Source organism: Squalius cephalus (genome assembly GCF_949319135.1).
Source record: "Squalius cephalus genome assembly, chromosome: 14".
NCBI lineage: Eukaryota > Metazoa > Chordata > Actinopteri > Cypriniformes > Leuciscidae > Squalius > Squalius cephalus.
Genome location: NC_137135.1, coordinates 6210586 through 6224014, shown reverse-complemented (window position 1 = coordinate 6224014; position 13429 = coordinate 6210586). Strand labels below are relative to the sequence as shown.

The window sequence follows — 13429 nt, the reverse complement described above, 5'->3', positions numbered from 1 at the left end:
GCATGGGTGCAGCTCGGGTAACAAAAAAGCTGCAGCATCATCAATTCCTCCACCAACACTTACCTCATGGCATGACCAATCAATAAGCGTTCTTCAAACTCATTGAGGGTTGAGACTGGGGGAGGACAAATTGCCCCAAACGCGTTCCAAAAGCTCTCTCGAACACTCAGTTATCTTCATTTTTCCTCCCTCAGGCTAGCTTTTATGTGGGCAGGCCAGAAGCCGGAGTGATCCCAAGGGGATACATCCTAATTAACTGGCAGGAGCATCTGTACCTCTCCTGTCCTCTCGACTGCTTTGAATTTAAACCTCTGTGAGCTGAGCAGGTCTGGCTCTTTTCCAAAAGACAAACCAAATACACTAACCAATTTGAATCCAGGTATCATTCCTATAAAACACCAGGACACTTTATAATATTGGTTTCCACTCAAATTACTATTGTTGCGTCGGGCTGATACAATGCAAAGCATATTCTTATGTGCATTTAAGTGTAACACCTTCCAGAACTGTAACACTTTAGAATAATGGTCCATAATTAATAGGTAACTATATGCAGGAATTAATGTAGGACAAATGAGTAGTTCTAAATGAACACTTCAGCTAATACTATTAGCTAATATGGAAACAAGGTTAACTACAGTAAACAGTAGGTAAAATCACATTTACGACTGAGATAGTTCCTTATTAGGTAATCAATAATTACGGAATGAGATTAGCCTCATTAAGAACTAATAACTATGACAAATTATAAAGAATTACCAATTATTTAATTAATTTAATTACCAATTAAACCAACGTTTGAAATGCGAGAAATTGTCAAACTGTAAACATGGTCATAAAATGCATTATTAATCCCTCAAGTGTTACATAGTCACTCTTCAAGAACTACCAGTGGGAGGGAGGGATGGATGGATGGATGTTTTTTATATAAGCTCTGCAGAAAAAAAGATTCGGGTTTCATATAAGAAAGTCAGGTGATGATAACCTGAAGTATTTGATGGGAGTAAAGAAGAAGGAATTGCAAAACTCTATGGTTATTAACACCCATAGTTTCTCGGTGGAAAGCCCTCAGAGGTCATAATTATTGATTGTTTAAACAAACTGAGGAAATATAATAAGAAGAACACGCATCTTCAAAGGATCAAGTGGACCTTTTGTGGCTTTTCATCTAAGACCAAGTGGCTTTTCATCTAAGACATATGCTTCGAAAAAGCTGTGAAAAAGTTTAATTCTAAGAAGCTCTCCGTATCAGTGTTTTCCTGTTAAAGGTTGTAGAGTGAGATCCTGAGCTAAAAAAAATCAATCCTGCTCTCTGGCTCTGTGATCATTTCGTCACCCCCTTTGACCTGAGAGATGACCCAGCAAATGGTGTCCGGATCCTGCTGAAACCAGCAACATCACTAGGGTGAACATCGGTCCAGTTTTAGGTCGGACCAGTGCTCATGCTGCCGGTACTCTGACCGCACACAAGAAACATAGAATCAGGCTATTTATTGATTGTATACATCGTGCATTCTGAGCTTTTATAAGTTGTATGAACTGAACGGATCAATTATCTGTGCAATATGACTGAAGCCCAATTGTTTAATAAGTGGCTCCAAAGCCACAAAGCGCACTCCAAAAGCGTAATAAGATTTGCGCGAGTCGTTCATATCGCGATGCCACTCTGATGTGCAACCCATTTGAATTCTATTGAGAATTTACCGCTTTAAAACGCTAGGGAGAAAGTCAAACATGATCTAGAACAGCCACTAAAAAGACTGATGAAAAGAGGAGAAAACATCATCCTGCACCAACATTAAGCTTTTAAAACTGTAGGAGCCGCATTTGAGTTTATTTTTGGTTTCATAATTTACTTATAATTGTTTTTTCTATTGCATTTGAGTAGTACACCTTCTACAGCCAGAGAGGGCGCTGTCCTATAAGTTGGAGCATGTAGCGCATGAGAGAAGGAGAAGGCGTGCCAGCAGATACATGCTGAGTCCCAATTCGCATACTATCCGTCCTAAACAGTATGCGAAACTAGAATTAGTACGTCCCAAATCGTAGCATGTTGAAATGAGTATTCCAAAGATACCCGGATGGTCTACTATTTCCGGTTAGAATTCGAAGTGCAGATCAATGCACACTCTAACGGCTAATATTGCCCACAAACCATTGCGTGCGGGAGGGAGGAGCTTTGTGGTGATGGTGGTGATGTAAACCTGGCAGTCGGATGCAGCAACGGAGATGCACCCTCAGTTTTTAAGTGTAAGAATTCAAATGTTTAACCCTAATTAAAGTTATATTTTATTGTCTCGTAATATTAATGGGTTTATGTTGTGCCAAAAAAGTACCGTGTTTATCTTGTAGGGTCCGATGAAGATACCGAGCGCCTTATTGCAGGCTACAAAACAATAAATAAAAAGGCTCTAGTACAGTGTCATGCAAGTGTCTTTTTTTATGTAATTATTTTGATGTTTCTGTCTGACTTATTTGTAGTAATACTGTGGCTGTACATTATGTTAACTTTATCAGTCCAACCAAAGAAACATGGTTACTACACTTTTACTATAGTAAAAGCATGGCTCATTTTCATCGGGGTATTTTTAAGTATTATACATAAGTATAAGATTAAGTATAAAATACGTTAAACAATAGTTACACTATAAGCTTTAAATATTTTAACTCAGAAAATAAGTAGCGCTAGCTTTCGGTACACACATTTGCACATGAACGTCAGAGCCGCCTCACAAACGACCTGCGTTTGGTTGATCTACGACGACGCCGTTCTACGACGACGACGCTTCACTGCTCAATTTGGTAAACACATTGTAAATGTATTGTGGAAAAAAAGATGGGAATAGTAAATAAAATTATATTGGATATATAATAATGAATGAAATGTTAAATGTTTTGTTAACAGTCGCGGTGTGCGTAACTAGGCAACCACGTTCAAGTTCACGTTGCATGACGTCATCGAAGTATGTCCCAGAACGTGCATACTTTTTGCTACACACTCAAAAGTATGTACTTTTTCATCACAAAAAAAGTACATACTTTTAGGTCGTAGTATAAGTAGGCGAATTGGGACTCAGCCACAGTCTTTGACCTCGGCCTGGATCTGTGTTACTGGAGCTTGGCCTGTACGAGGAAGCTGAACTCCAAGCGCTACAAAGGAATGTTTAAAGACATTTAAACCAGTTCTCATTTTTCTTTTGTACTTTATATTATTTGCAATAAATATCGACAAACATTCAACGACAACACTCTTGGATTTTCTTGGATTCGGGCTGTGAGTCTGACCCTGTACTCGCATTCTCCAGGTGGTTGGAAACAATAACAGGGGGTTACAGGAAAACCCCAACATTGTTTTTGCCACTACAAAAACTCATGACCACCTTTACTAGAATTGATCACATTCTATTGTATTTATTGGGGTAGATTTGGACTAAATAGAATTTATAATAGATAATCTGTTAAGAGATTTGACATTTCACTAAGAATTTATATTATAACTGTGGCATGTTGTAGCTATAGTTTCTAAATGTGTTGCTTGCTATTTTTCATAACAAATGCTATACATAAAAAAAGTTAACATTGGCCTTAGCATGGTAATGAGGAGCCTTCAGCGGTCTTATCTGTAATTATATCTTTATTGTAACAAATGCTATGGTTAAAGATTTACAAGAACTATGTTACTTTTTCATAAGGCCAAGTACAAGTTAGAATCAAGCTTTAAATTCTGGACCTTCTTGAATTATTGATTAAACAATTGGTTTTCCCATGAGTAAATTGTGTTCTGCTAATAATGACAGATATTATGAAAAACTGGTTCTCTTTCATAGGTTCACTCGACGCTGCGTAGCGATGACGCAATGGGACCGCTCTCAGGGCCTTGTCTGAACCCGCCGGTTAATTCAGTGGTTGACAAACTCACCCTAGAGGCTTCTGTTCTACAGCAAGAAGTAATGTCCCTCCTCCTGAAGGGAGCGATAGAGGAGGTTCCTCCTTCAGACTTGGACCGCGGTTTCTTCAGCTGCTACTTCCTCGTCCCAAAGAATGATGGGGGTCTGCGCCCCATATTGGACCCGCGTCACCTGAATTTTTCCCTTTACAAAAGGAAGTTCAAGATGCTGACATTGAAAACTATCCTGGCGCAGATTCGAACAGGGGACTGGTTCGTCACAGTGGACCTGAAGGGCACCCATTTCCACATCCAGGTCATTCCACGGCACAGGAAGTTCCTCCGGTTCGCCTTTGGGGGAAAGGCATATCAGTATCGAGTCCTTCCTTTTGGTCTAGCTCTGGCTCCGCGGACGTTCTCCAAGTGCATGGATGCAGCTTTGAGGCTCCAGGGCATCCCTGTGCTAAATTATCTAGACGATTGGCTCATTCTGGCTCATTCCAGAGAGTTGGTGTGTCGTCACAGGGACGTCCTTCTCCACCACCTCCGGTCTCTTGGTCTCAGGTTGAATGCTCAGAAGATTGTCTTAACTCCTTCTCAGCAGACCGCTTTCCTGGGTGTCCAACTCGATTCTCTCTCGATGCAGGCCAATCTGGCCCCTGCTCGAGTTTCCAGTCACCGAGCGTGCTTGGCCCGTTTCAGGCTCGGCCATCATGTAGCGTATAGTATATGTCGCAGGCTTCTGGGGCTCATGGCAGCAGCCTCTCCTGTGCTGCCCTTGGGTCTCCTTCATAATAATGCTCAATGTGCAAATTCATAAGTCAACACCATTGCTGAGTATTTTCTCCTTAAAACTGCAGTGAACCAAAGACAGTCTAAAAAACACGGTTTGAAATCGCTGGTGTTTCTGACATCGCAATCTACCTTGTAACCAATCAGATCAACGTGCCGGCGGGCTTTAGCATATCCCTTTAGCATATTCCCATAACTAGCAGGGGGAGTCTCGAGAGATGCCAGGTTATCCTGGTATATTTTTCTGTTGATAGGAAAAATCATGTACATTCAGCAATATAGTGGGTGAATTATGTATATGATGTTGAATTATGTATACAATGTTATGATGAACCATATGTCTTTCTCCACTGACAACTCCGAGTTGTTCAAAGCGTTTCTAGAAGGCAACTGCCTAAAACATGGTTTGTGTAACATTACCAACAAATTATTAGCTGTTTGATAACAGTCAAGCAAAAGGCTAATCATATTAATTACCATTATGTGTCCAATGTTGTAGAGAGCAATACATAAAAAATAATACTTACATTTTTTGTTTAAATATGAGTTTTAAGCAACAAAATGATTGACTACAGGGGGAGTTTAAGTAAAGAGAGTTTGATTTCCCATGGCACCTGTTAAACGGATCACACTTAAAACCCCCAGGGCCATATTTTACTGATCTAAGCGCATGGTCTAAAGCGCTGGGCGCAAGTGCACTTAGGGTGTGTCCGAATCCACTTTTGCTAGTTTAACGACGGTCTAAAAGGGTTGACCCTATTCTCTTAATGAGTAATGGGTGTGTTTTGAGTGTAACGTGCAATAAACCAATCAGAGTCTCATCTCCCATTCCCTTTAAAATCCAGTTGCCCTCGCGCCATGGCAGATTCGCTATTTACATGACGGAATTTGCAAGTGGAAAGACTGAACGCATCTCTAGAGAGGAAACGGATCTGCTTGTGCGCGAGGTTAAAGCGTGCAAACAGACCATCTACAGGACAAGCCAGATTCCACAATATCTTTATGTACATTGTAATCCTTTTATTTTTAATAATTGGCATGTTTGTGTGCTGCTGTGCATCCCTGTGTATGTAATAAGCAGTGTGTGTGTAATAAGCAAAGTGTACGCGCGTTGTGCACCCGCCTATAGGCTCATATTACTAATGCGCCCTTTAAAACAAAAAAATATACTTTGGGATTGACTTTAGACCAGGTTTCAGATGGTCAATGGCGCAGTCTATTTCAGTTGCTCAAAATAGCAACGCGCCAACAATGCAACTGAACACACCTCGTTTTCAGACCAGCAGCCCATGGGTGCACAGATGGGCACAAATGCATTTGCTATTTAAACAACGTGGCGCAGGACGTGGAAATGAAAACTGCATGGGGCTGGAGCTAGCAAAAAACACTAGCGTCGTGCCTGGCGCTGCATTGCTCCGGTTGTATGATAGGGCCCTTGATGTTCAAACCTTGCAACTGAGGAAGACAACCAATCTTCCTAACCCTGAATAAAAACATGGCTGATTCTGAATTCAGCAGCTGCAATTTGAGCACATTTGACTATCAAAAGTAGAAACACAAAGAGTGTGTGGATTACTGTTAGTGTATTTTAATTAAGATTTTGGATTACCCTCTTTACTGTGTTTGACTATTGCCTGTTCCTGAATCCTGTTTCTTTCCGTCTCACTCTGTTTGCCTCCTGCAGTACAACTCTAACCCCCTAATCCCATTAGATTGTTAAAGTGACACGTTAAACGCTCTCCAGAGCCTGTGAGCTTTTAAGAGATTTTAAGGCCTCGGTCTTTAGGATTTACCTCAGATGACTCGAGCTTTGTTTTACTTTGAGTCTTACTTTTTCAGCCTGCTTCTGTTGCAGGTCTAATGGGGTAGTTTACTCAAAAACGACTTCTGTCATGACATGATGGCAAGAGAATGATGAGAAAATGTTCATTTTCGGATGAACTATCACTTATTAGCCTTTTATACACTGACCTCCAATTCAACATTCAGCCCTGAAACATTTCTTTGTAAAACAAGGTAGGCACAAATTATGTTTTAAATGACTAAAATGATTCATGGATAGTGATGCTTATCTTTAATCTTTTATCTATTTTAATGTGTGATCTATTACAAGTCTAAAACTGAGTTATACTACCAGAATTTATTAATTTAAAGTAGTTGGGTTGTATTCTGGGTTAGGCTGGTTTGTTTATCTACCAGATGAAGCTTTTCATTCAAAATTTGTTTTATTGATTGAATAAATTATTATAGGATCTTCACTATGAAGCAAACTGAAAGTGAAGAGAGTTATGAGAACATTAGGAATAAGTGACAGACTAAGGGTACGTTTACATGACAACGATACAATTAAAACTGAGAAGTTTTTCCTTTGAGTTTTCCGCGTACAGACGACACCATGGTCAAAACGATCCCCATTTTCAAAAACTTGCACTTTAAAAACCCATTTTCAGGCACCCAAAACGGCGTTGTCATGTAAACGAACGGCCAAAACACATACAAAGTTTTACGTTCTTGGTTGAAAACGGTGTCGTGTAAACAGCCCCTTAATCTCCCTGTGTTCTCTGTCCTGTGCCAGTTGGTCATCAATTGTTGCCCTGAAAATGGTGTTCTCCTGTTATGTCCTGACCTGCCGCGTCCCGTCCCATCCAGTCCTGCCATGCTGGTCTGTTTTCCCCTACAGGGTGGTTTTTTTCCCCTCTTTTTTTGAATTAATAAAGGCCCACTTTGCTCCGCGTCTTTGAGTCCTCAATCCTCTTTCACCTCAACTCTGACACGTTCCCTCTTAATCGATTAACAAAAGTGTTCGCTTTCCTTTGTGACCATTGCAAAATCAACCAACAAACTTGCCAACTAATATTGCACTGGGAGTACATTTTGAGATTATTTTTGAAATATTTTTTAACAAATTTGTCCTCAATTTTCTATTCTATTTTATTTGATAAATATATTTATATTATATCAAACACATGTAATTATAACTTTTGGTTTACATATTCAGATTTACTTGATGGATTTTTAAAATATTTGTATACTTATTTCCTGCTTGGCCTTCTACTGTAAAAACTCATTTTAGCCAGGCATATCTGAATGAATTCAAAGGTGCAACTCCATCCTGAGAAGAGACCTATTCTTTATGCTCCATGGTGGCAGATCTAGCAAGGCTTCAGTGAAGCATTGGCTCTCAATGCATTTTAATATTTTTCCTCCCACGCTCCCATCACATCCTGGCTCTCTGGTAAGTGCTGCATATTGTATCTTACAGTTAGTCCCAGATGTCATTTATTCATCCCACCATAACCCCGAGATTATGATGGACAGATTGATGCCTTTACGCAAACGTCAGCACAGAAAGTCCAGGTAGAGCCAATGCCCCGCCAAAGACCCTCTGAGACTCATCAAAGAATGTGTGCATTCATATGCAATCATAACAGAGAGACACTAATCCTCCTGGGAATTGCATCAAATCCTTTCCAAAGCAGATATTGGCTCTTTGTAGCACTATTTACCATATTCACACATACAGAAGATTGACACATGAGATGTAGCACTGCCTCATGACAGGCCGTCACGCTCTCACGTGGTAAAATGACACATCCTGAGTGTAAACCCCAGATCACAAGCTAGTTTTCCTCTTGAAAAGGCACAAGCCCCTCCGTGCTTCCACTGCAGGGCCACTGCTTATAAATTATTGCGATGGGTTGACATACTCAGTATAGCAGGGCAGTAAAAGCTGTCACCATTGCTCTTCGCGAAGCTTAACTCAGCTGTTGAAACCCTCTGGAGGCCGGCTCCCATTCCCAGTCTGTGCCGAACAGCTCGAGATCACAAAATTCAGATGGATTACGGCGAGCAGAAGTCTATAGCGCGGTTCTCCTGTCTGGGATCAGCTCTTGCTTCTGGTCTCTGAAGAACCGCAGTCCAGAAACTTATCTCGGCTATCAGTGTCAGCAGGGCCGGGGAGATTAGTTCAATTAGATCCAGTTTAGCCAATACATGCTGAGGTCGGAAAAGGGATTAAAAAACTTGTGTGCTCCAGAGGGCAATAATACGGGATTCCCACTGTAATTTCCCTAATTCCTCTCCTGCCTACACGTTTTCACCCTTAAATCAGCTGAAATATTTAGGAGAGGTATAGATGGAGGCAAAGACGAGGCAAATCACAGCATTTCATTGGCTCTTTGTAAAGACATAGATTAAGTTTTGGAGGACAAGTCTTGAATAAATGCAGATCATAGAGTGCTGCAGGGATGAGGCATTTTTCAGGCATGATTCAAAATGAATCAAACATGCCCCTCTCAGATATCAACAGCAATATTTTGGTCAATAACACAAAATGCATTTGAATTATAATTAATATATGCATACAAAACAGTAATTAATCACTTGAAAGTTGCAAAATTTGGATTTGCCATCATACAGTCTGAGATATCGTTGTGTGTTGTTGTGGTTTGCATCTTTCTGCAGTAATACAAAAGCAACTGAAAAAAATCCTATTACTGTAGGTTTTTGTTGAGGAAACCAGGCTGATTTGACTTGTTGGCAACAGCAACAATAGGTTTCCAATCATTTTCTCAATGGAAAAATTAGCTAACCTGAGCAGAGAAACGGTATTCTTTCTGTTGATGCCACAGTGGAACAGCTATATATAATCATATAAATTGTCTCATTCAATTCGACATGAAAATATATGTAATTAGGGGTATAACGATATTCGAACCGAACCGAAAAACCGCGATACACCTCCCATGATACGAATCGCGATACTCTCATGGCGTACCGAACACGCCCGCCCCGCCTCCTGCTGTCCCGGCTCATTGGACCTCATGTCTTATGTGTACACAACGAATACAGCGTTGTTGCCTAACCACCATTAACCACATTTAATCGCAATAAGCTCAGTGTTTTGTTACTTTCGATAATAAGCAAGGTGTAATCTTTCAAATTCTGTCTATTCGATCACGAAATTCAAACATTAAATGTCGTTTTGGCGCTCTTTGATGTGGCGTGACAGATCACCGTACTAGGCTTCTCATTTAAAGCGGCAGCGCGGAGCGCAAGTAAACGCGAGCATCTCTTCCCCAGTTAAAGGAGCTGTATGTAAGAAATGTATTTCAATTAATCATAAAATGGTCCTGATATGTCACTAGACATTAAGAAATCATGTTCATTTCAAATACTTATATCACTGACAACAGTAGTCCGGCCAGGATATTGTCATTTTAAAAGTGAAGTTGCAGCCCTCAACTGATGTTGATGTTGTCATGTTGTGTTTTGGCCTGATGCCCCACCCTCCACCTATCTACCAATCACGAAGTCAGTAGTGTTTCTGCATCCGGGTTGCCAGCTCTGCTCTAGATACCACAGCTGCAGCTACAAACGTGTCAGCCTACGTTCCTGCTGGATCCTGCAGCATATCTGGCAACCTCGAGTTGGGGGAAGGGGGAGGGGATACACCGCTCTACAGTAATTTGAATGTGATTGCAGTACCAGTTTTGGCCACAATCTTACATACAGTTCCTTTAAAGAATAAACATGAATGGACACCTGAAGGTATGTTGAAAGATACAGTATTCTTACTGAAAGGCATCATAACTCGTGTAATCGCTCAGTCAGTGTTTCAACAGCGGAAATACGTCAATAAAACACTTAGTTTTTCACATAGCTTTATTTACCTCAGGCAAGTCATTCAGTGTCCACAGCTTGTTGGTTTGCTAAAGAAATGAACTCTTTCACTAAATAAATGCACTATATTAGCCTACATATTATATTTTACTTAACCTGTTAATGACATCTTGATTATTTAATGTATGTTTAAAATATCTGTCATGAAAATGACAGCAACTGTGTAAATGATTATATTTCAATAATAAATTAGAGTAAAAACATATGTTAATGTAAAAACTGCCTTATGTGCATTTACATGTTTTCATACAATTTGTTACTTGAGTGTTGATTATTATTATATCTAAAAATAAGTAGCAACTGAATTTAGGCTAAAAGTCTAGGCTCTGTTGTTAAGCTTTAATGTTGTTATAGTAATGTGCAAGTAGGGGCTCCTATATAGTTTACAGCATTAGCAGATACTTTTTTTTTTATCCTTGCGAAACGTTTACTTGTAATTTAATTAATTTAAAGACAAGGACACAATTTGTTAATTAAGCACTGTTTAAAAAAAAGCAATTTTAGCTTTCTAATCCCCCCCACCCCAAATGAACCGAACCGAGACGTCAAAACCGTGGGATGTACCGAACCGTCAGTTTTGTGTATCGTTACACCCCTAGTAAGAATGTTTTTACGAAGGATATACATAAGGAAATATAAATTTGTACTGTTCATGTTTTATGAATGTGGCCCAGTGTGATCCCAGTGAACAACAGCACAATCATGCAGAGAGAAACACCAATCAGAATAATAATTATTACCATTAAAACAACAATCTTAAACCCCACAATTGCTGACAACAAGCCAAATGTCTTTACCTTTATGACTCTCCAAAATGATGTAAACATGTTGGGGCTGAGTAGACACCCTACATTTGATCTTATGATCATTTCTCAAATGTGCGTACGTGTGATTCAGAGAACAAACATACGCACAAAAAAATCTGCATCCGCCTCTCTTACAGATGTGAAATCTATAAATTGCAAATGAGCTTGAAATTGTGCGTAGCTGAATGGTTTCAGATCTCCGTTTTGTAAACGACGCCTAATTAATATCATTAACATATAAAAGAGCTCCAGTTAACGTCCAATGCTTTACTTGAGAACGACAAGCGGCAAGAATTGCTTAGATTTCCAAACTCCTGCAGTTCTCCGACTCTCTGGCACGAGGAAAAGTGTGTACGTCTGCTCAGACCCTATAAATCACTTTCCATGTCAACGTTCTATAAATATGAAAGCTGGCGTGGATTTAGCGTACGCACACTCTAAGATCAAATCTGTCTGTATGCACGTTTTACAAATTATGCCCGTGAACTTCGGTTTCATACTTTTTAACATATTTGATTCATTTATAAAAGTATATTTTGCACTATACTTAGATGCTAGTTTACACTTATAATTAATGATAAATTCTAAATAGATGAATATCAATAAAACATGTTATTTATTCAGTCTTGGACCCTTGTTTTCTTCAACTCATACATTGCCTGGACAAAAAAAAAAGTGACTCTCAACTCTTGCATTGCCAAAAAATCTTGATCAAAAATGTATGCACCTCTTGATGGAAATAACATTTATTTCCATCAAGAGGTGCATCAATTTTTGGATTAAGTTCTTGTATTGTCAATGCAAGAGTCCAGCACTCTGTAAAGTCTCCTCCAGCACATCCCAAAGACTTTCAATGAATTGAATCTCTGGACTCAGAGGAGCCGATTCATGTGTGAAAATGATTCTTCATGCTCCTCGCAACCATTCTCTCATAATCTGAGTCTGATGAATCTTGACATTGTCATCCTGGAATATGAACATGATGTGTCTTCCTACATGGTTGTTTAAGAAAAGAAAAGCTACAAACTTCATCAATTAGGGTTAGGAGAGCTTTTGCCAAACATATAACATGCTAGAAACATAATAATCACTGCAATAACTGTCCAATCATAGACTCTTAAGCATTTGCATATTTAAATCCATACAGCCACTTTTTTTTTTTTTTTTTTCTGTGTCTCTCAAAGCCGGCTGGTTTGGTTTGAGGCTTAGAGCTCTATTGAAAGATTCTCAAAAATCCCTACGGAGAAAATGAATGGGAAAATACTTTCAGAACCCAGGCTGCTGAAAAAGTGGGTAGTTAGTGTTGCACTCTATTGATTTATAGTAGCCATTTTGGTCTTTTTCAATAAAACAGAGCAATGACAACATAAATTGTGCGTAAAGAAAACTGAATTATGCTGCCCATGGTAAATGAAAGCTAAATATATATTATGGATTAAATTTAGTGGCAGAACAGATTCATAAAAGCAGGCGAAACAAAAAAATTCTATGATGAGGTATTGTGCTATTGGAGCTAATACATTTAAATTAGCGCTAACGAGGACATTCCACTTCAGGGGCTGATTACCCTTCACAGACACACATCAAAGAGCCGCGCAGATCCATTAGAGAACAAAGAGAACGGGACAGTTGAGCTTAAATATCCGCTTAGCCATTCAGTCTACAGATCTGTCAGGTCATCCATGTGAAAAAGACACGGGTAGAGTGATGGACTTCAGGAATATTAATAAATCAGGGACAAGATTCCTGCCAAATGAACGAGTCTTCGGATGCTGGGGTTTATGGGTAGGGAAGAGACGTCAAAGCAGCCAGACCGAGCATGAAACAGAAAGGAGGAGATGCAGACTTTACCTGCTCCAAGATGACATTGATTCTGTCCACTTCACAGTCGATGAGGAAGCGCTTCTCCTGTCTCCTGTCCATTTCCTCAATGATGCGCCGAAACTCTTGCGGGTCGGTTATGCTGCCCACCGAGCGCGCTGTAACTTGCCAGTTGTTCGCCACTGCTGCCTCCATTATGGCTTGAAGAATGGAAAATCCTGGCAGGAAAACAATCATTTTTGTGTTAGCTCACACTCCAGAGCTTCATGGGTGTTGACATGCTGTCACATAAAATACATTCAGAGTGCGTATTCAATTTTACACAAATGAAGTGTTATGTATATACACAAAGAGAATTAATGTGACTTTGTCATTTTGGATTAGATCTCTAGGTTGTCCTACAGCAGTTTAAAAACGACCGTGCAAAGCGCAAAAAATATTC

The 13429-nt window shown here is 39.7% G+C and overlaps 1 protein-coding gene across 3 annotated transcripts in view; it reads right to left on the bottom strand.

Annotated features, from left to right (window-relative positions):
- Positions 1 to 13429, bottom strand: part of gria3b (glutamate receptor, ionotropic, AMPA 3b) — a 144136-nt gene that overhangs the window by 61061 nt on the left and 69646 nt on the right. For all 3 annotated transcript variants that reach the window (XR_013823466.1, XM_079892301.1, XM_079892302.1), the window contains exon 4: positions 13018 to 13205. Coding sequence is in view for 2 of the 3 variants with exons in the window: in XM_079892301.1 (XP_079748427.1) it covers positions 13018 to 13205 (188 nt within the window). In the remaining variant the exon portion in view is untranslated. The remainder of the gene's footprint in view (positions 1 to 13017; positions 13206 to 13429) is intronic.